At 48.8% G+C, this 22,071-nt stretch overlaps 1 protein-coding gene across 8 annotated transcripts in view; it reads left to right on the top strand.

Moving 5' to 3' along the window:
* The first annotated feature begins 2,170 nt into the window (after positions 1-2,170).
* Positions 2,171-22,071, top strand: part of IQCE (IQ motif containing E) — a 54,228-nt gene continuing 34,327 nt past the window's right edge. Inside the window, exons 1-8 of one of the 8 annotated variants that reach the window (XM_032755739.2) lie at positions 2,171-2,393; positions 10,083-10,130; positions 11,909-11,954; positions 14,841-14,969; positions 15,505-15,639; positions 16,715-16,785; positions 20,770-20,883; positions 21,001-21,051. In XM_032755739.2, coding sequence (XP_032611630.1) covers positions 2,358-2,393; positions 10,083-10,130; positions 11,909-11,954; positions 14,841-14,969; positions 15,505-15,639; positions 16,715-16,785; positions 20,770-20,883; positions 21,001-21,051 — 630 coding nt within the window. In that variant the 5' untranslated portion in view covers positions 2,171-2,357. Of the gene's footprint in view, positions 2,394-2,607; positions 2,697-10,082; positions 10,131-11,908; positions 11,955-14,840; positions 14,970-15,504; positions 15,640-16,714; positions 16,786-20,769; positions 20,884-21,000; positions 21,052-22,071 lie in introns of those variants that run through there. The other 7 variants (XM_032755740.2, XM_058442180.1, XM_032755743.2 and 4 more) reach the window with 7 other exon arrangements.

Raw genomic sequence — 22,071 nt, 5'->3', positions numbered from 1 at the left:
TGGAGACGGAGTGTCACTCTTTTTGCCCAGACTGGAGTGCAGTGGCTCAATCTTGGCTCACTGCAACTTCCACCTCCTGGGTTCAAGCGATTCTCCTGCCTCAGCCTCCCGAGTGGCTGGGATTACAGGCGCCTGCCACCACAACCAGCTAATTTTTGTATTTTTAGTAGAGACAGAGTTTCACCATGTTGGCCAGGCTGGTCTCGAACTCCTGACTTTAGGTGATCTGCCCACCTAGGCCTCCCAAAGTGCTGGGACTACTGGCGTGAGCCAACGCGCCCAGCCGTGCTGGGTAACCTTGGAAAAGCAACTTCCCTGATGCTTGCATGCTCCCTGCACACACACACACATACAGCCTTAGAACTACATATGTGAAAAAGTTTGAAATGCACAGTTATCTTCCCTGAAATTTGGTTCCTCATTGCGAAATGAGATACTAATATTCACCCAGTTAGGTAATTGTGGAGAAAAGAAAACTCAACAACAGCACTGTGCTAAGTACTTCACTTACTGTAAACTTGTATGATTCTACAGCAACTGTAGGAGAGTACCACTACCAGCCCATCAGATGAGGAAACTGAGGCACAGAGAGGCTAACTCATAAGGCCTTACAGCTACTGGATTGTCACAGTTTGGATTTGAACCCAAGCAGTCTGGCTCCAAATTGTACAGGTCCACAATTTTTTTTTTTTTTTGAGATGGAGTCTCGCTCTGATGTCCAGGCTGGAGTGCAGTGGTGTGATCTCAGCTCACTGCAACCTCCACCTCCCAGGTTCAAGCAATTCTCCTGTCTCAGCCTCCCGAGTAGCTGGGACTACAGGCACCCACGACCCCTGGCTAATTTTTGTATTTTTAGTAGAGACAGGGTTTCACCATATTGGTCAGGCTGGTCTCAAACTCCTGACCTCAAGTGATCCACCCACCCTAGACTCCCAAAGTGCTGGGATTACAGGCGTGAGCCACCACCGCGCCTGGCCCAAGTCCACAATTTCTTATCTCAAACTTTTGGGGACAAATGTTTTTTCAGAATTCAGAACTGTTCAGATTTTAGAAATGTGACATGGCACATGTACATTAAATATGAGATTATCAGCAGAGTGTGACACATGCTCCATAATTAAACGTATTCATAGTTATTCAGGGCTGGGCGCAGTGGCTCACTCCTGTAATCCCAGCACTTCAGGAGGCGGAGGCAGGCGGATCACGAGGTCAAGAGAGTGAGACCATCCTTGCCAAGGTGGTGAAACCCTGTCTCTACTAAAAACACAAAAATTAGCTGGGCGTGGTGGCACGCACCTGTAGTCCCAGCTACTCGGGTAGCTGAGGCAGGAGAATCGCTTGAACCCAAGAGGCAGATGTTGCAGTGAGCCGAGATCGCACCACTGCACTCCAGCCTGGGCCACAGAGCAAGACTCCGTCAAAAAAAAAAAAAAATGTTATTCAGTGAAACTCACTCATGTACACGCCATGGGATAAATAAGCACTATAAATAGCCTCAGCTCAGAGTTTTCCTCCCGGGGAGTTACGGTTAGGACTGGTCTGGCCTTCAAATGAGTTGTGAAAGGCTTTAGGAAGTTTGTGGAATTCAGAATCACATATGAAAGGTCGTAGATAGGCGCTGGCTCTATAATTAGATAAGAGAAGGGCAAGAAGTTTGCGAAGCCCAAGGATGGGAGAGTGGCAAGGGGTACTTATGCACAGGGAGCACGGAGAGCAAAGCGCCCTGGATGAGACCCTGAAGGCACACTAAAGTTTATTATGTATGTGTGTTTGATTGAGACAGGGTCTCGCTCTGTCGCCCAGGCTGGACTGCAGTGGTGCGATCATAGCTCACTGCAGCCTCGACCTCCTGGGCTCTAAGCGATCCTCCCACCTCAGTCTCCTGAGGAGCTGGGACTATTAGGCGTGCACCACCATGCCTGGCTTTTATTTTTATTTTATTTTAATTTTCGAGAGACGAGGTCTCGCTACATTGCCCAGGCTGGTATCAAACTCCTGGGCTCAATTGAATCTCCTGCCTCAGGCTCCCAAAGTGTTGGGATTACAGACGCGAGCCACTGCGCCCGGCCGGTTTTTTTCCCCCTCTCAGCCCCGCGCTCCTCCCCGGGAACTCCGGGAGCGCTCCTGGTCGGCTGGCTGGCGCCCGCGGACTCTGCGCACGCGCATGGTCGCCCCAGGGGGAACGCAGGTCGCTAACCGGGATCGGCGGGTCGGCGGCCTGGTTGCCATGGCAGCGGGGTCGCGGGCCGGCGCTAGGGAAGGCCCCGAGGCTGCAGGCGGCCAGGGCTGCCCGCGGATCCCCAGACCCGGACGCCCGATCCCGCAGCCCTGAGGGGCGGCCGGGCAGCGCCGCCACCATGTTCCTGGGCACCGGGGAGCCGGCCTCGGAGACGGTAAGAAGGGGCGAGGGGGCGAGGCCGGGCGGGCGTCCGCGAGGCCTCGGATCGTCCCTGTCGCCTGCAGCCCCGGGGTCCCGCGCGGGGGCCGGCCCGGGGCGTGAGGATGGGGCGCACGGCCGGGTGCCAGCTGCCATTATTGTTACCTCACAAGAGCGCGCTGCAGGCCCTGCGCCGCCTGCAGCCTCGCCCGCGCCCGCTTTCGCAGAGGCCGCCGCTTCCAGGAAGCTCTCCGGGACGCCGCGGCCTCCCCTCTGGGCGCCTGCGATCCCGCGGCCCGCAGGTGATGGAACCCACGGTGTAAGTGCCTCCGGGCACCCCCGATCCAAGGCCAGATCCACGGATCCCGTGTGGCCGCAAGCCGTCGGGGTAGGAGGGAGGCAGCCCCAGGGTCTGGGAACCCAGCTTGGTCAGAGGAGGCTTCCTGGAGGAGGATGGGGCCCGATGTACTCCCCAGGGCGAGGGTGCACGGGCCCTAGGTAGTTCCTTTGCCCGGTAAACACCTACTGTGTGTTAGAGACACGGGAATAAGCTGCATTCCATTGGAGGGGGGGCGGAGGGACAAGGTAATAAACAGGTAATTAAGATCATGTCAGAAAGTGAGAAGTGCTGTGCAGAAAATAAAACCATCACATTAGCCGAGCTGCGGTGGTGCCTGCCTGTAGTCCCAACTACTCAGGAGGCTGAGGTGGGAGGATCGCTTGAGCCCAGGAGGTGGAGGCTACAGTGAACTGTGATCATATCACGGCCCTCCAGCCTGGGCAACAGGGTGAGGCCCTGTCTCAAAAAAAAGAGAAAGCCCTTTGGGATGCGGGCAAGGAGCCTGAACAGAAGATGGGCATTAGCCTGATTATGGGGAGTCCTGCTGGCCATGCAGGGAATTTGAATTTTATTGGAGAAACAGAGGAAGCCTTTGGAAGGTTTCACATCAAGGGAACTGTGCTCACCTTGCTTCCTCCTAAGGAGACCACAGGGCTCAGTACATCTGCACCCGCAGTAGGGGCTTGGTGCTGCTGGCCAACTTGGAGCAGCTGAAGTTGCCTGCTTGTTCCCCAGGGCACCAAGTCCAGTCTCATCTGGAGGGCCTGCCTGTCTACACTGGCCTTCAGTTACTCCTTCTTCATCTTTAAGAACAGAACTGCTTGTTGTGATTATAAAAATAATTCGCGCATTTTTTTTTTATTTTTTTATTTTTTTAAGACGGAGCCTCTTGGCCGGGCACGGTGGCTCATGCCTGTAATCCCAGCACTTTGGGAGGCTGAGGCAGCGGATCACGAGGTCAGGAGATCGAGACCATCCTGGCTAACATAGTGAAACCCCGTCTCTACTAAAAATACAAAAAATTAGCCGGGCGTGGTGGCGGGCGCCTGTAGTCCCATCTACTTGGGAGGCTGAGGCAGGAGAATGGTGTGAACCCAGGAGGTGCAGCTTGCAGTGAGCCAAGATCTTGCCACTGCACTCCAGCCTGGCAACAGAGCAAGACTCCATCTCCAAGAAAAAAAAAAAAGAAAAAAGAAAAGAAAAAAAGAGTCTCGCTTTGCCACCCAGGCTGGAGTGCAGTGGTGCCATCTCAGATCACTGCGACCTCCGCCTCCCAGATTCAGGCGATTCTCATACCTCAGCCTCCTGAGTAGCTGGGACTACAGGCGCCTGCCACCACGCCCAGCTAATTTTTGTATTTTTAGTAGAGATGGGGTTTCACCATGTTGGCCAGGCTGGTCTCTAACTCCTGACCTCAGGTGATCCACCTGCCTCGGCCTCCCAAAGTGCTGGGATTACAGGCGTGAGCCTCTGCTCCCGGCCCTATGTAGATCTTTAATTTCTTTCAACAATGGTTTATATTTTTCAGTGTACAAAGGCTATGCTTTTGTTAAATTTATTCCTAAGTATTTTATGCTTTTTGATGTTATTGTATATTGAATTTTCTTAACTTCATTTCAGCTTATTTACTGCTAATATATACAATAATATTTTTTATGAATCTCATATCCTGCAAACTTGCTGAACTCATTTATTATGTTTACTAGTTTTTTAGGAGATTCATTAGGATTTTCTATGTATAAAATCATGTTGTCTGTGAATAGAGGTAGTTTTACTTCTTTCTTTTCAATCTGAATGCCTTTTATTTACTTTTCTCACATTAATATCCTGGCTAGAGACTCAAGTATAATTTGAATTGAAGTGATGAGAAAGGACAGCCTTGTCTTGCTGCTGATATTAGAAGGGAAACATTCCATCTTCCTCACACTAAATATTGTGTTGCACTGGATTTTTGTAGATGCCACTTATTAGGTTGAGGAAATTCTCTTCATAGATTATTGAATATCTTTATCATGAATATTAGATTTTGTCACATGTACCTTCTATATCTTTTGAGAAAATCATATGTTTCTTTTTCTTCATTCTATTAATATGGAATATTGACTGATTTTTGTATGTTAAACCAATCTTTCATTCTTGGTCTTTGGGTGTGTGTGTGTGTGTGTGTGTGTGTGTGTGTGCACATAAATATATACCAGTACCAATTAGGGTACATATATATATATAAAATTCTTTTCATGCCTACTAGCATTTTGTTGAGGATTTTTGCAACTGTATTCATAAAGAATGTTGGTCTATAGTGTTCTTTTCTTGTGATATTTCTTGGTCTGCTTTTGGTATCAGGGTAATATAGGTCTCATAGAATTAATTGGGAAGCATTTCCTTCTTTTCTGTTTTTTAGAAGGGTTTGTGAAGGATTGGTGTTAATTTCTCTTTAAATGTTTGATAGACTTCACCAGCGAGACCATGTGGTTCTGGGTGTTTCTTTATTTCTATAAGGTCAGCAGTGAGGCCCTTCTTTTTTTTTTTTCCCCCCTGTATTTTTGTAATTTCGTGTCTTTGGGTTTTTTTCTTGGCTAAAGGTTTGTCAGTTTTGTTGATCTTTTCAAAGAACCAACTTTTGGTTTCATTGATTTTTCTATTGTTTCTATTCTCTATTTCATTTATTCACTGTAATTTTTATTCCTTTCTTTTACTTCCTTGGAGTTTAGTTTTCTGTCTCCTGGTTCTGAAGGAGGAAGTTTAGATTATTGGATTATTGCCTTGAGATCTTTCTTTTTTTAAAAATATAGGCATTTACAGCTACAAATTGCCCTCTAAACACGGCTTTTGTGTTTTTGATTACTTGTTTTTGTTTTTCAGAGACAGAACCTCACTCTGTTGTCCACGCTAGAGAGCAGCGGCACAATCACAGCTCCCTGCAGCCTCATACACCTGGGCTTCAGTGATCCTCCTGCCTCGGCCTCCCAAGTAGCTGGGACTACAGGCATGTGCCACCATGCCTGGCAAATTTTTTAAATTTTTTATCAACACTGGGTGTTACTCTGTCACCCAGGCTGGTCTCGAACTTCTGGGCTCAAGCAGTCCTCCCTCCTCGGCCTCCCAAAGTGTTGGGATTACAGGCACAAGCCACAGTGCTCAGCCTGCTTTTGTTTCTTTGTGGCTGGAGTGCAGTGGTGCGATCATGGCTCACTGCAGCCTCAACTTCCCGGACCCAGGTGATTCTCCCACCTCAGTCTCCTGTGTAGTTGGGACCACAGACATGTGCCATGATGCCCAGCTAATTTTTTGTAGTGTGTGTGTGTGTGTGTGTGTGTGTGTACAGGGTTTCTCCATGTTGCCGAGGCTGGTTTTGAACTCCTGGGCTTTGAGTCCCACAGTGCTGGGATTACAGGCGTGAGCCACCACACCCGGCCCTGCTTTTGTTTTTTAAGGTGGAAGATTAGGTTATTGATTTGATGTGATCTTTTTAAAATATAGACATTTACAGCTGTATGTTTCTCTTTGAGCCCTGCTTTAGGTACATCCCATAAATTTTGATTTTTAAAATTCACTCACTTTGGGAGGCCGAGGCCGGCGGATCACGAGGTCAGGAGATGGAGACCATCCTGGCTAACACGGTGAAACCCCGTCTCTACTAAAAATACAAAAAATTAGCCAGGTGTGGTGGCAGGCACCTGTAGTCCCAGCTACTTGGGAGGTTGAGGCAGAAGAATGGCGTGAACCCGGGAGGCGGAGCTTGTAGTGAACCGAGATTGCGCCACTGCACTCCAGCCTGGGCGACGAGCAAGACTCCTTCTCAAAAAAAAAAAAAAAAAAAAAAATTCACTCATCAGCCGAAAAAAAAAAAAAAAAAAAAAAAAATTCACTCATCAGCCGGGCACAGTACCTCACGCCTGTAATCCCAGCACTTTGGGAGGCGAGGTGGGTGGATCACGAAGTCAGGAGTTCAAGACCAGCCTGGCCAACATAGTGAAACTCCATCTCTACTAAAAATACAAAAAAAAATTAGCCGGACATGGTGGTGCATGCCTGTAGTCCCAGCTACTCAGGAGGCTGAGGCAGGAGAATTGCTTTAACCTGGGAGGCGGAGGTTGTGGTGAGCCAAGATTGTGCCATTGCACCCCAGCCTGAGCAACAGAGCAAGACTCTGCCTCAAAAAAAAAAAAAAAATTTTTCACTCATCTAAGATATTTTTAAATTTCCCTTGTGATTTCATCTTAGACCCATTAATTATTTAGGAATTTGTTGTTTAATATCCAGGCCAGGCACAGTGGCTCACACCTATAGTCCCAGCATGTTGGGAGGCTGAGGCGGGCGGATCACCTGAGGTCAGGAGTTCGATACCAGCCTGGCCAACATAGTGAATATAACCCTATTTCTACTAAAAATACAAAAATTATCCAGGCGTGGTGGCAGCGCCTGTACTCCCAGCTACTCAGGAGGCTGAGGCAGGAGAATCGCTTGTACCCGGGAGGTGGAGGTGGCAGTGAGCTGAGATTGCACAACTGCACTCCAACCTGGGCGACAGGGCGAGGTTCTGTCTCAAAAAAAAAAATCTATACATTTGTGAATTCCTTTCTTTTGTTGATTTCTAGTTTTCCTTATTGTAGAAGAATATACTTTGAATGCTTTTCTCTTTTAATTCATTGAGGCTTTTTTGTGGCCTATGGTCTGCTTTATGTTTAATGTACACTTGAGTAGAATGTGTATTCTGCTGTTGTTGAGTGGGGTGTTCTGTAAATGTCTGTTAGGTTTTTAGCGTCTGCTGATCAAGTCTTTCTAACTGTTCATTGATCTTCTGCCTCGCTGTCCTGTCTGTTAGGTGCTTGGCCCTGCCAACACCTTGATTCTGGACTTCCAGCCTCCCAAACTGAGACAGTTAATTTCAGTGTGAAGCCACCCCATTTCTTCTGTTATAGCCACCCTGACACAGGCTGAATGAGCTTAACCTAGTGTGGAAATAAGTGGCAACCTCAGATAGTGCTTGAAGGAGGCGGAACGGATTGGCCATTTTGTGTGTGTGCATGCATGTGTGTGTGTGTGCTGTATGGTTGTATTCTGCTGACTGGACTGTTGTGTGATTTCAGGTGCATGCGTGTGTGTGCATGTGTGAATGTGTGTGTGTGCGTGCGTGTTTGTGTGTGTGTATGCTGTGTATGGTTGTATTCTGCTGACTGGAGGCATGGATCCTTGGACTGTTGTGTGATTTCAGGTGCATGCGTGAGTGTGTGTGCGTGTGTGCGTTGTGTGTGTGCTGTGTATGGTTGTATTCTGCTGACTGGAGGCATGGATCCTTGGACTGTTTGATTTCAGGTGCGTGCGTGAGTGTGCGTGCGTGCGTGTGTGTGTGTGCTGTGTATGGTTGTATTCTGCTGACTGGTGTCGTGGATCCTTGGGCTGTTGTGTGATTTCCGGTCCTGACTGCGTTTCACCTCTTCCCTGCACTATGACCGGCAGGCTGGAGGCAGCACAGCTGGAAGGGAGTGGTGGAGAGGGCAGCCGTTGTGGGTGAGATCAATGCATTTTGTTTAATATACATAAAATCTCATTCCTTTGTTGAATTTCAGGTCATTCAAAAAGTCTTCAAGATTTTATTCACAGCAAGGAATAATGACAGATGTTTACAGAGAAAGTTGCTGCTGCTTTTCTAGACAGTTTTCTGCAGTTTCCCCTCTGTCCTCTGCAGGCACGTCCTTGCGATGCCCAGGGCTGATTTGGCTTTTCTGATCCCCCACTAACCTGTGTGTCCAGTTCCCGGCCTGCCCTTCCTCAATTTTGTACATAATTTTAATACACTTTGCTAAAGGAAAACTTCTCTCTATAATTGTCATATGCTGTTTATGCCTTAAAAGGTCACCTTAAATAGGTGATATAAAAATGATATAAAAAATTTCAGTCAATGGCTGATTTTTTTAAAGGTTCCATTTATTTGGAATGCACCGTCTTTCCTTTGCCCCTTGAAATGCAGTCACACTGCACTTATGCCCTGGCCTGCCTGTGTTCAGGGGAACCGGCTCATTGTAGTTGCACCTTATCCAGGTTATCATGCAGCCAGGTATTTCTAGTACAGTTTCTTATTCCAGTGACTTTGTCCTGGTCCAGGGAATGAAATAAAACTTGCACTGTCTGACGTCAGCACTAGGATGGCAAAAAGAAAACGAGGTCAGGAGATCGAGACCATCCTGGCTAACACGGTGAAACCCCGTCTCTACAGTTTCACACTGCTAGCAAAATTGGCGCTTCATGTACTATTAACCTTGTAGAAAATACGTTTGCTTTTCAGAATGCAGTAGCATACCATTATGATACTACATGGACTCAGCTATACCAGGGACAGGTGGCACAAATGTCATCACCTCCATCCCAAGCTGTAGCACTATTGGTTCATAATGGGGCATTCAGCTCTAACTTGCAGTGTCCGCATTGGAAAGCACACATATGATCTTCTGAGTGACTTTAAACATTTTATGCTTCTCTTTTTGGATTTCAATTTGAGTGAGTGAGTTAATACAGAAACATTTTTGTCTTCAAAAAGCTTCTTTTTTTTTTTTTTTGCCATCCTAGTGCTGACATCAGACAGTGCAAGTTTTATTTCATTCCCTGGACCAGGACAAAGTCACCGGAATAAGGCAAGAATCTTTATAGGCCCAAATACCTTCTCATTGTAATGCATATGTTTTGGTTTTTGTTAGTTTTCATGGTTTTTTTTTTTTTTTTTTTTTTTGAGCTGGGGTCTTGCTCTGTTGCCCAGGCTGCAGTGCAGTGGCGTGGTTATGGCTCACTGCAGCCTCAACCTCCTGGGCTCAAGTGATCCTCCCACCTCAGACTCCCGAGTAGCTGGGACTACAGGTGTGTGCAACCACAGCCTGGCTTATTTTTTAAATTTTTAAGATTTTTTTTGTAGAGACAGTGTCTCGCCATGTTGCCCAGGCCGAGTTTGCTTTTTAAAAGATGACTCTCACCAGTTCTTCCCAGGAGACAGTCACAGATTCGTTGTGCTTTGATGTAAAGATGAATAAGAGTGAGAACATTTATGTAAAAATGAAATGCTTTCAGCAAGAACTGGTTTTGGTTTTCTTTGTCAAGACACAATTCTGTGGGAAATAATGTTACTAGATTTGCAGACATTTGCACGCCTTCTGGGCGGCATTTTGTGTTTTGTTCCCCCCACCCACCCATTCCTTCTGATGAGACTGAGGAACTGGCTGCTGCCCAGCTGGAGTGTTCTGAGTGGCCTCGGAGCTGGATTTCTGGAGTTTCTGTTTCAGCAGCTGTGGACGGGCTGTTTTCGCTTTTGTAAACGTGATGGTCGGAAGCCCTGCAGGTGCCGTGGAGTTACAGTGTTTGCCTCTCTTCCTCCAGGGAGATGACAGTCTGTCTGCAGTCACCTTTGACTCTGACGTGGAGACGGTGAGTGCCGCTGGGCTGGTTGCGCTGCCCTTGCAGACTGCACTCAGATGCATAAAATAGGCCGTTCTCCACAATACTGTGTCGAGAGCTGGAATGCATATTCCGAATGCTCCTGGGTGTTTGAAAAGTTTCCAGCCCTTAGTTAGGTTTAAATATCTGTGGTGATAACTTTAAGACTTTTATCTGGACGTGAATCCTGAGCAGGGCTCACGTGAGGCAGATTGCTAGTCCCTGGCTAGCAGCTGGTTTTGCCCTGTACCCCACGCCCTCATCCTGATACTTGAGGGGAGGAGGAGAGCCCCTGCTAATGCCGTCGGAAGGACCCGATGGGAGAAGGCAGACCTGGGCAGCCGCCATCCCAAGCTGAACTGCTGCCTGGCCTTCCAGCTCGGAAGGGAGAGGGGCAGGAGCGGTGTCCGATGGCCCGGTGGCACACTGTGGCCCCGGCCTGGGCTTTGGGTTTGTTTGGCAAGCTGTGCTGGGTAGAAAAGGAAGCGTGCCAATTGCTCTTAATCGTGTATGAGCAAAAAAAGCTTTTCTTACTGCAGACGCAGATCTAGCAAAACTGCAGCCAGCAGAACGAACCTGGCGCCAGCAGATCTCGATTCCATGTTTGCTCTGTGGACTCAAGGGGGAGCCTCAGCTCCACTGTCTCCCTCCAGGGACCTCTGTCTGCAAAGTTAAGGATTTTCCCTCCATGTCACAGAGGGCAGGGGGATGCTCTCCTGATGCTCCCCAGAGGAGGAGGGATCCAAACCAAGCCCCGGGGAAAATCCCCCCCCCCGCGCAGAGCATGGGGCTCACTGTTTCTGCTGGAGGGGAAGTGAGGAGACCTGGCCGCTGTACCCTTACCTGCTCGGTCTAGTGCAAGGTGATGAGGAAGTTAAGGTTGGAAGCATGGCAGCATCTTCCCCAGGCCACGGCACGACAGGTTGAGTGTCTCTAATCTGAAATCCAAAATGCTCCAAAAATGGAAACTTTTTGAGCACCCCCATGAGGCCACAAGTGGGAAATTCCACACTTAAGTACTTCACACAAGCTTTGTTTCATGCACAAAGTTATTAAAAACACAATATAAAATTACTTTTGCACTATGGGTATAAGGTATATATGAAACATAAATGACTTTTGTGTTTAGACTTGGGTCCCATCCCCAAGATACTTCATTATATGGATGCAAATATTCGCAAATCTGAAACACTCTTGGTCCCAAGCATTTCGGATATGGGACGCTCACCCCGTAGTAAGCGGTGGAACCAGATCTGGACCCCGTTCTGTGAGATCTGGACCCCATTCTGTGTTTTGTATCGTGGTTGTCACAGGAGACCACCTTCCAGACAGGGTCTCCCTTTGCTGGGCCTTCTTCCTTAGTGGGCTTTGCAGTTGACTTATCTGCAGGGATTCATCTCAGCACCTCCACCTGAGTGGACAGAGGTGCGCTGGGCTCCTGAGCTGGCCGTGCGGGCGGTTTGGGTGGGGGCAGATCCGCCATTTGTGTGGGACCCTCAGTCTGAACATCAGGAGCCCGGGCCCGATGGTTTTCTGTAATTGGAACTTGTGCTCTGACAGCCCAGCCCTGAGCACTGACGTAAGTGCATTTTTCTGGGGTCTGCGTTGGGCCCTGTGTGTCCTGTGCCTGGACCCTCCTTATGTCCCCGTGAACTCACATCCTCTTGCTGCTCTTACACGACCCCTGGCCCTTTCTGAACGTGGCAGGGTCTTGTGACGCACCACTGTGGGAGCTCAGCAAGCCTTACGCCATTTCTTCTTTCTTTCAGAAAGCAAAAAGGAAAGCTTTCCACAAACCTCCACCCACATCGCCAAGTAAGTATGAGCAGGCCTGCCTTCCCTCTCACGCCCACGTTCCCTGGTGTCCTGGAGAGAATGAAGGGTATTTGCTTTGTACATTTAGGTAGCTGAGAACTGACGCCTCAGCCAGTTGGCCCCGTTCCCGCTGGGGTCTCCCTCCCAGTTCGCGCTGGAGTCTCCCCCTTTCATGTTGGGGTTCACGCTGGGGTCTCAGGAGCACGTGGAGTCCCTGCTGGTGCCAGGGTGACGAGCGCTTTCCCAGGGCTGAGGCTGCCACCAACTCCCCAGTCTCCCCCTGACAATGCCTCTAGGCCTTTTTTTTTTTTTTTTCCTTGCTTTCTCAAAGGCTTACCTCTTCTGAATGCTGCCAGAGTTAAAGGATTTTTGACCTGGGATTTGTTCCTAAGAGTCGAAGCTACTGAGAAGGTGTAGTTGGTGGGACGATTTTCCCCCTTTGGATCGTCCTTGGGCTTGTTTTGCTGCCAGGGTTCTGTTCTTCCTCACCCTCAGCAGGAGGAGGGCAGCGTTTGCCACCCTGCCTGTCCGGGAGGGTGCTGCAGAGGTGGGCTTAGTCCAGGTGGCCCCGAGGCCCCTCTGTCTCTAATGCTGCTCTCTTGTACAGCAGCCCGTGTGCCGACCTTGTGCGTACGAACGTGTTCATGACCCTGTAAATCCTAGGCCAGCGTCCTGTGCTACCCCAAAGCCTGTGGCCTTCCCTGGCTGTGCCATCTGTAGATGTGTGTCTGTTTTATATACACTTATCATATATTTCAAAGGTTGAGTCAAGTATATGATGCACTCAGAGAATATAAACAAACTTTGCTACTAGCCCAAGGAAAACGTAATTAGAAAGGTAAATCCCTGCAAAGAAAAGAATGCATGTTATATGTTACAAATCAGTATAAACACTAGAAGGAAATCACCTAGCAATTTGGATTTTTGATGTCCTTTCTCTCCTTCCATGGAGAAAATTGAGAATTGATAAAACGTAAGAGGCCAGGACCGGGGGTGCCTCCTGACTCACACTCGGGACCTGTTTTTCTCCAGGTTTCCGGTGTCATGAATGTAGGGACCATGTCTGTCCTGTTCACTCAGCAAGTGTTTTTCTTGAAGGCCTGGTCAGCCTGCTTGTAGGTTTGCAGCTTCCACCGCATTCCGAGGCTTTTCATCGTCCTAGTCACTCTGCGAGGAGGGCAAGGCAGGCGATGATGTTTTCGTGCTTTCCGAGTTTGTCGTTTTCCGGGCAGTATCAAACGCTGGCATCTCTCCACCACCCTGTCTCCTTCCTCTCTTCTTCCCTCCCCGCTTTTATCCACGCTTTTATCCCCGCTTTTATGCTTTCCTGAGGAACCCTTCCTACTCGCCGATAAGCCCACACACTCTTAGGAGGGAAATGTAATGTGTGGGGCTTTTTTCTACTCACTCATTTACTTGTGTAAATGACAACTTAAATCTTTACGTTTTGAAAGAACTTGAGAATATCTCGGAGGCGAGGTTCTGTGGTCCTGGGGTGAGTGAAGATGCGTCAGGATCCCTGCGTCTTTATTCCCTCATTCAAAGTTACAGTGGCAGATTTCCCATAAATTATGAAACCATGGGAAAAACTTAGAAATTTAAACATTTTGAACATATTAGACTTAAATTTTCAGAATCTACTGACGTAAATTTTGCAATTTAAGATATATAAGAATGTTTTAAGAGTGCTTTAGTTTTTGCATACGTTTATTATTTTTTTTATACTTAAAGAAGTAAAATCTCGGATAAAGAATTTTAAAACATTTCCCTTACTTTCATGCAAAATCAAGAATGCCCTGAAAAAGTATAATTTTTCTCATTTGTTTTAGACATTTTACATATTAAGTTCTAAATATTGCTATGTCACTATGTAGTGACATTAAAAAAGATTTACATTGTTAAAAAGGATACAAAATTATATGTTCACTATGATTGTGACGATGTAAAAACATATACATATCTCTAAAAATTGGGGATGAGAAATTAAATACTATAATAAATGTTGGTAGAATTCATATATTTCCCATTATATTCTTCCCATTCTTTTGTTTTGTTTTGTTTTCTTTTCTTTTCTTTTCTTTTGAGAAAGAAAAGCCTGTTACCCAGGCTGGAATGCAGCGGCGTGATCATAGCTCACTGTAGCCTCGACCTCCTGGGCTCAAGAGATCCTCCTGCCTCAGCCCCCTTGAGTAGCTGGGACCACAGGTGTGAGCCACCACACCCAGCTAATTTTTAGATTTTTTGTAGAGGCAGGGTCTTGTCGTGTTGCCCAGGCTGGTCTTGAATTCCTGGCCTCAAGCGATCATCTTGCCTTAGCCTCCCAGGGTATTGGTATTACAGGCATGAGCCACCATGCTTGTCCCCATTATACTATTTCTTTTTTTTTTTTTTTTTTGAGACGGAATCTCGCTCTATTGCCCAGGCTGGAGTGCAGTGACGCGATCTCGGCTCACTACAAACTCCTCCTCCTGGGTTCACACCATTCTTCTGCCTCAGCCTCCCAAGTAGGTGGGACCACAGGCGCCCGCCACCACGCCTGGCTAATGTTTTGTATTTTCAGTAGAGACGAGGTTTCACCGTGTTAGCCAGGATGGTCTCGATCTCCTGACCTCGTGATCCTCCCGCCTCAGCCTCCCAAAGTGCTGGGATTACAGGTGTGAGCCACCGTGCCCGGCTCCCATTATACTATTTCTTTATAATAAAAGTTAAAGGAGAAATGTCAGTATATAGGTAAAGTAACTCTTTTTTCATTTTTGCCGGAATGTTTGACTAGAGTCACCGCCCTCGTGGATGTTCTGTTTTCCTATTTCTGTCTTTCTGAAGCTCATGTGTTGAGCTCACGTGTTGCTATCCGGCACCTCTGAATCCACGTGTTGGCTTTTCTAGAGTCACCTTATTTCTCTAAGCCGAGAAAAGTGGCCTCCTGGAGGTCCCTCAGGACGGCAGGGAGCATGCCTCTGGGCGGCCGAGCGTCCCTGACCCCGCAGAAGCTGTGGCTGGGAACTGCAAAGCCAGGTATGTGGTTGTCGCACTGGAGGCCCTTCCTGCTCGAGAGAAGAGTTGGAGAAATTTCAGGGAGTGATTTGAGATGGAGTTTTTAATATTCCTTGTTTGAATTACATTGTCTTTAATTTTCTCGAAGACATCAAATATACACATCATAGTTTTATGTCTTGCATAAATGTGGTTTCGCCAAGTGGCGCTTTAGCCTCCCTTGCCCCGGGTGGTCTCTGCATGGGAGTGGTGAGTTGTCTTGCCAGAGCCAACTGTTATAGTCTTAGGAGTTTGGTGGGCTGGTCAGTGTCATGCTGGCAACCTGATATTAGACATGGTAGAAATGTTTGTACTGTGGAAATAGGCAAATACTGTAATCAGGACTTTATTAATTTATATTTGGGAGCTGGTTGTTAACCATTTACCAGCACAACACTGACGGCTAGTGTGTACCAGTAATTAAGCTTTCTTCAATCCAGGAAAGTTGATTAGAAACAAAACCTCCCACTGTGTGTGCTTGTATCTGTCATACTAAACCCATGCACATTCAAACCAGGAAGTCTGACCCAGGCCCTGAACTCCCCCCTCACTTGGGAGCATGCGTGGACTGGCGTCCCCGGCGGCACTCCCGACTGTCTGACAGACGCCTTCAGAGTGAAGAGGCCACATCTCAGGCGCTCTGCCAGCAACGGTGAGCATGCTGATGGTGGCGAGGCTGAGGCCAAGGAAGAACAGAAAGGAAAGGACAGTCTCTGGGCTGGAGGCGTCCTTCGTCAGAGCAGGATCTCTGGCTTTGTGCGTGAGCTCCATCACTGGGAGGTTTTGGGAGGTCGTGGGAGCAGTGACTCACGAAAACCCGCCTGCCCCAGAAGGTAGCTTTCCTCGTGGGTGCAGGAACGTCTCGCCAGGTGTCATTTGTACCTCCCTCCCTAAACATAGAGGCTTGCTTAAATTTATTCATTGAGTAAATGATATTAGGAACAAATACTAATAAATAAATAATGATGAAAAGTCCAAGTTGCAGCAGAGAGAATCAGCTTGTTTCTGTGTTTATGTTCCTGTCTAGTCTCTTTTGTTTTTAGAGACGGGATCTCGCTATGTTGTCCAGGCTGGTCTCAAATTCCTGGACTCAAGTGATCCTCCCACCTTGGCCTCCCAAAGTCCTGGGATTACAGGCATAAGCCACCGTGCCCGGCCTCTCCCTTTATCCACGTGTTTCCCACCTATCCTCCTTAAGGAAGAACAGCCTCCAGGGTGTATTGAAAACCTCCTCACTGCACTCCAGGAGTTGATTACCTTCCTGCTTTTACTGGTTAGGAGTTATCTTTTAGGCTGAAATTTAGATGTTTAATATACTAGTATCATTAAAACCAAAGTAAGCCTGACTTTTTACATTGGAATGGGTGTTGAGATGCTCTGTGCATTTTTTGTGTTTGGTATTTGTTTGTTTTGCTATTGAAATCTGAACATGCCCCTCCTCCTTCCGTGAGTCCCTTCTTTCATCCTTTCACTGTCATTAAACTCGGTCTTCACATCTTTATTTATTTACTTTTTGCTTCATCTCTCTATATCTACCATTTCTGGTTTTCTTGCTACTTGGGAAAGTATCATGATCAGGCTAGAAAACATAGAATTATTTTTGCTTTTTTATTTTCTTCTTTTTTAAAAGGAAATGTTATTAACTTCCAGGTTTTCCTTAAAGTATAGCCAAGAATTCTTTCTACTTTTTAGATAGTCTTTGAAAAGATTTGTTTATCTTTCTCTAGGTCATGTCCCTGGGACTCCTGTCTACAGAGAAAAAGAAGATATGTATGACGAGATTATTGAGTTAAAGAAGGTAGTATTTCGGTTTGTTCTGTATTGATTTGAAACGATGAAAGCTTCCTATAACAATGTATTAGAACAGCAGTGCCTGTGCTGGGAGGTGCCCAGATGGGAAGAGCGGGAGCGTTAGGGTTGAACCTGAGTTTGAGCCGTGGCGTAGTGCCCTAGGAGCTGGTGTCCCTGGTTAAAGGCCGTAGCACCAGCACATAAAAGGCAGCAGAGCTCATGTTCCATCCGTGCTCTGCTTCTCCAGCATGATGGGGAAGACTGGATGAGGACTAGAGTAACTTCAGGGTCGCCTGTGTCCTGAGATTGGGTACTGTGATAAGGTCACTGGTAGAGTTATCAGTAACCTTCCCTGCATGCCATGCTTTATGTTATCAAGACATCTCACATACCCTATCTCAGTTGCCCTCTACAGAAGCTCTGTGGGACAGGCAGGGCCACTTGTTACAACCACCGTCTGCTGATGAACTTGAGACTCAGCGATGTCAGTGGTCTGTCCAAGGTTAATCAGTAGCAGAACCAAGATTCAAGGTCACCTACCTCCCAAGGCCAAGACTCTATATTACCCCATGGCCTCTCGCCTCTCCTATTCATGAAAGCATGAACTGCATTGAGCTGTATCGTCATTGTCACTGCCACCAGCACCGTGACCATCACACTGGCTTTCAGTATCCGTAAATGTTTGTCCCTGGAGAAATCATCTGTGTTCATTTCCTTCCATAATTTTAGTCTGTTTATAGATCTACTGTCTCCACCAGTTGATGTGTGTCTGAGACACTGCGTTCAGTTGGGGCACCAGAGGGCAATAGGGCATTGGCAGCCTCATCCCCAGAGCACGGAAGAGGATCTGGAAGCCGTTTCCCCTGGGGAGCTGGGAAGAAACTGGGGAACCTGCTGTAGGCCATTGTACAAAAGACAGCGCCTTCTCTGTTGGCCAGAGAGAACAGTCAGACTTGAGGCTGTGTGAGAAGAACCCTCTAACCACAAGAGCTGTCTGACAGTGGCCGCACTCCTGAGGAGCAAGTGCGTGCCCTGGCCGTGGAGATTTTGAGCACAGGTGGCGGGGATGTTATAGAGGGGATCCTCATTCCAGTTGGAAGACTGCGCTGAATGAACTCGGTGTGGATTGGGGGGATTATCTCGTTTGGGATTTTCTCAGTCTCTTGAATCTGTAGGTTTGTCGAATCTGGGACGTTTTCAGCCATCGAGTCTCGAGCTGTTTTTTTAGCTTTGCCCTCTTTGGTTGCGGCTGCTCAGGTCCCTGGTCTCTGTTGAGTGTTCTCCCCTCCGTCTTCCCTCGTGAAGACTGGGTAGCTTCACTATTCTGTCCTCGAGCTCATGGATGCTTCTGCCGGCCTCTGCATCCTGCAGCTGAGCCCGTTGTTTGTCGGGTGTAACCTCACTGTCTCTGTTCAGTTCTGAAATCTCTGTACGGCTCCTTCTGTCTTGGTCTTCGCTGAGACGCCCACCCTGCCTCTTCACTTGTTTCAAGTGTGCCTGTCATCGGTCACTGGCGTATCTTTGTGGTGGCTGCCCTGTCTGTGGTGGGATTCTAATGTCCAGGCCATCTCAGTGTTGACGTTGTGGCTTGTTTTTCTTCATTCAGGTTGAGCTATTCTTGGTTCTTAGTATAAAAAGTGATTTCCTTGAAACCAGGACACTCTGAGTGTTTCGTTGCGAGACTCCGACTCTTGCTCACTCCTGTGCTGTGGGAGGCCTCCTCTCACACTGCCCTGTGGGTCAAGGGGGCACCGCCTCGTTACCACCCGCGAGGGTGGAGGTCCAGTTCCCACTCAGCCATCATCGACACCTGCACCGGGCAGGGCTCCTCATTCCCACTGGGCAGGGCGGGAGTTCAGGACCCTCACTCAGCCTCTGCTGACGCCGCCCTAGCTGGGAGGGAAGGGCCACCTGTACTGCTCCTGCTCAGCCTTTGCTGATGCAGGGATGGCCTTGTTGCCGCCAGGTAATGATGGTCCTGACTCTGCACGGCCTCCTCTGGAGCCCCGCCAGTGCGGGAGGGGAGGGGCCTGGGTGCAGCCGGGCAAGGGTGAGTGTCTTGGCTCCCCACGCAGCCTGTGCTGTGGGGAGGACTGTGCTGTTTTCCATGGTCTGCCTGGGGTAGAGCGGTTCCTGCATGTCAGTTTCTGCCTTGTCGGTCTGCTCCTCTCCCTGTCCTCTGGCTGGAGAGAAGAGGCTTTGCGTGGGCTTTTATTGTCTGCACCCATTGGCTTTTTTAGGCTGTTGGTTTCTCCAGCATCCAGCTCAGATGAGGCAGAAAGAAAACTGAAGGAGTTCCCTGCCGTGTCGATGGCTGGCCCCCGGGCTCCCGGCCCATCCGCCTCCTTCTCCACCTTTCCAGTCTTAGGTTGCATTACACGTGGAGTGCAGGTGTTCAGTGTTACTGACAGGAGGAATTGGGAGGAGTGAATCTACTTCACGCTTTTGGAAGCGGCAGTCCCGTTACTAGAGCTCCCTCTTCCTTGATAGCTGGGCCTTCGCTAATTTACTTCACAAGCTGAGTACCGGCTTGCCATTATGCCTCCTGAATCTGTGGGTTTGTCTGCAACGATCTTGCCAGCTGTGGATGTGGCTGAAGTGCCGAGCCGCCCTCGCAGGGTGTGCGTTCCAGATTGTCTTTTGCCCAGAGGTCCGGTCTCTGGAATGCCACAGTCTTTTGCAAGGAGAAGGCCGTGTGTGAGGATGGCTGGCGGTTAGATGCAGGCTGAGGCTGGGAGCTGGTGAGCTGCGGCACAGCCCAGCCTACACGCTGTTTCTTTCCTGGACTTTATACCACGAAAATAGTAGGAAGAAGATAATTTCAAAGTACAGGATAGTTGTAGAGATTGAATAAACTTAGTTTTGTAAGAAATCCACTACACAGTCTTTTTTTTTTTGAGACAGAGTCTTGCTCTCATCTAGGCTGGAGTGCAATGGCGCAGTCTTGGCTTACTGCACCCTCCCCCTCCCAGATTCAAGCCTCAGCCTCCCAAGTAGCTGGGATTACAGGCACGTGCCACCACGCCTAATTTTTTGTATTTTTTGTAGTGATGGGGTTTCACCATGCTGGCCAGGCTGGTCTCGAACTCCTGAACTCGTGTTCCGCCCACCTTGGCCTCTTAAAGTGCTGGGATCACAGGGGTAAGCCACCGTGCCTGGCCCCGACTACACAGTCTTTTTTGTACCCACTCACGTCACCACAAATCGGTAAAGAATTTATCCACATATAAAGATTGGGAAGCATTGCCTTCCACCTGAGCTGTAGCTGAGGATGAGCATTTGAAATGCATATTAGCCTTGGATGAGTTTTATTGATAAAAATGCCAACAAAACGGACTTTCTTGTGTGGTCATGGGAGAAAACGCGTGGTGAGGCACCCTCCAGCCCTGGTGTTGGCGGCATTCGTTTAGGCGTGCATTCCGTGGGACGGGATTTCTCAGCACGGGTGCCGTTAGTATCTTGGGTGGGACAGTTCTTCTCTGTCGGGGGCTTCCTGCCTATCCAGCCTTCCACGTCCCCACCCACTAAATGCCAGGCGTGCCCTCCGGTGCCCTCACGTGACATCCAGATCTCCCCCCATCCACCACACACAGAGCCCTGAGTGGGAGCCAGGAAGCTTTCCAAATCCCCCAGCGCAGTGCTTCCCTGGGCCTGTGCACGGTGTGGTGTGCGTGGCTGTGTGCGGCGTGTGTGCAGTGGTGTGTGCATGGCTATGTACGCGGGGACGTGTGTGTGGCGTGTGCGCAGCGGCGTGTGCTTGGCTGTGCACTTAGGGACCTGTGTGCGGCATGTGCGCATTGGCATGTGCGTGGCTGCGTGCGCGGGGACGTGTGTGCGGCGTGTGTGCATTGGCGTGTGCTTGGCTGTGTGTGCGGGGACGTGTGTGCGGCGTGTGCGCATTGGCGTGTGTGTGGCTGTGTGTGCGGGGACGTGTGTGTGGCGTGTGCGCAGCGGCGTGTGGATGGCTGTGCATGGCCCTTCTTTTCTTCAGTCATTGCACATGCAGAAGAGCGACGTGGACCTGATGAGAACGAAGCTCCGGCGCCTGGAGGAGGAAAACAGCAGGAAGGACCGGCAGATAGAGCAGCTCCTGGATCCCAGCCGCGTAAGCTCCTGGCGCTTCACGGACGGGACGGGGGGAGGCTCCTCGGCGCATCTGCCAGCCAGTCCTGCTGGGGGCTACACTGAAGGCCGTCTTCATGTCTCAATCTGCTTACCACAGGGCACGGATTTTGTTCGGACTCTGGCAGAGAAAAGGCCCGATGCCAGTTGGGTGAGTATGGTCTGTGCAGGACAGAGCCTTTCCCCAGATGCTAGTTACTGGGGACAGCCACAGCAGGGATGCCTTTCCCTGCAGCACCCACGCATGAAGAGCAGCAGGCATGGGGGAGGCTGCGGACCCCCAAACCCTTCTCCACTGACACCTGGGGACACCACAGAGAGGGGGGCCAGCAGGCTCACCACAGAGGCCAAGCAAGACACTAGGAAAAACCCATCACAACGGGCGACTTCCCCCTCACATCTGAGAAAATACACTAAGCTTAACAAGCGCTCCCAGTGCTTTGGGAGGCCGAGGCAGGCAGATCACTTGAGGTCAGGAGTTTGAGACCAGCCTGGCCAACGTTGTGAAACCCTGTCTCTACTAAAAATACAAAAAAGTTAGCCGAGTATGGCAGCATGCCCCTGTAGTCCTGGCTACTCAGGAGGCCGAGGCACGAGAATTGCTTGAACCTGTATGGCAGAGGTTGCAGTGAGCTGAGATCGCACCACTGCACTCCAGCCTGGGTGACCAAAAAAAAAAAAAAGGTGCTACAGCTGTAAATCAGAGAACCAGGGCAGCAATAAAGTCTTTCAGATAGATCCAGACCCCTCTCAGATACTATGTGACAATATGTAAAAAGTTGAATGAAATGGGAGGAGGGAAGATGTTGCAGTTCGGTGGGTAAAGCTGTGGTGATCAACTGTAGGTAGCACAGTACACCTCCTAGGAGTCAAGGAAGTACTTTTCTAAAGTGGGAAATGCTGGAAGAAAGCCGAAAGGGATACAATTTTGAGATTATTGAACACAAAGAATAAAATAACATTAATGATGTGATTAATGGATTTGACAATGTAAAATTAAAAGTTACATAATAAAAACCCATGGGACTAAGGTAGCAACCAGATTACTGTAATGGGGCAGGAGAAGGGTATTATGGATCAATACAACAAAGTTTTCTGTTTAGAAAATACAAAAAAAACTATAAATCTCTAAAGAAAAAAGGCCATGTCCTCTGAACTATGTCACAGATAT

The sequence above is a fragment of the Hylobates moloch genome, unplaced genomic scaffold (genome assembly GCF_009828535.3).
Source record: "Hylobates moloch isolate HMO894 unplaced genomic scaffold, HMol_V3 SCAFFOLD_1, whole genome shotgun sequence".
NCBI classification, from domain to species: Eukaryota; Metazoa; Chordata; class Mammalia; order Primates; family Hylobatidae; genus Hylobates; species Hylobates moloch.
This window is presented reverse-complemented; position numbering and strand designations above follow the sequence as displayed.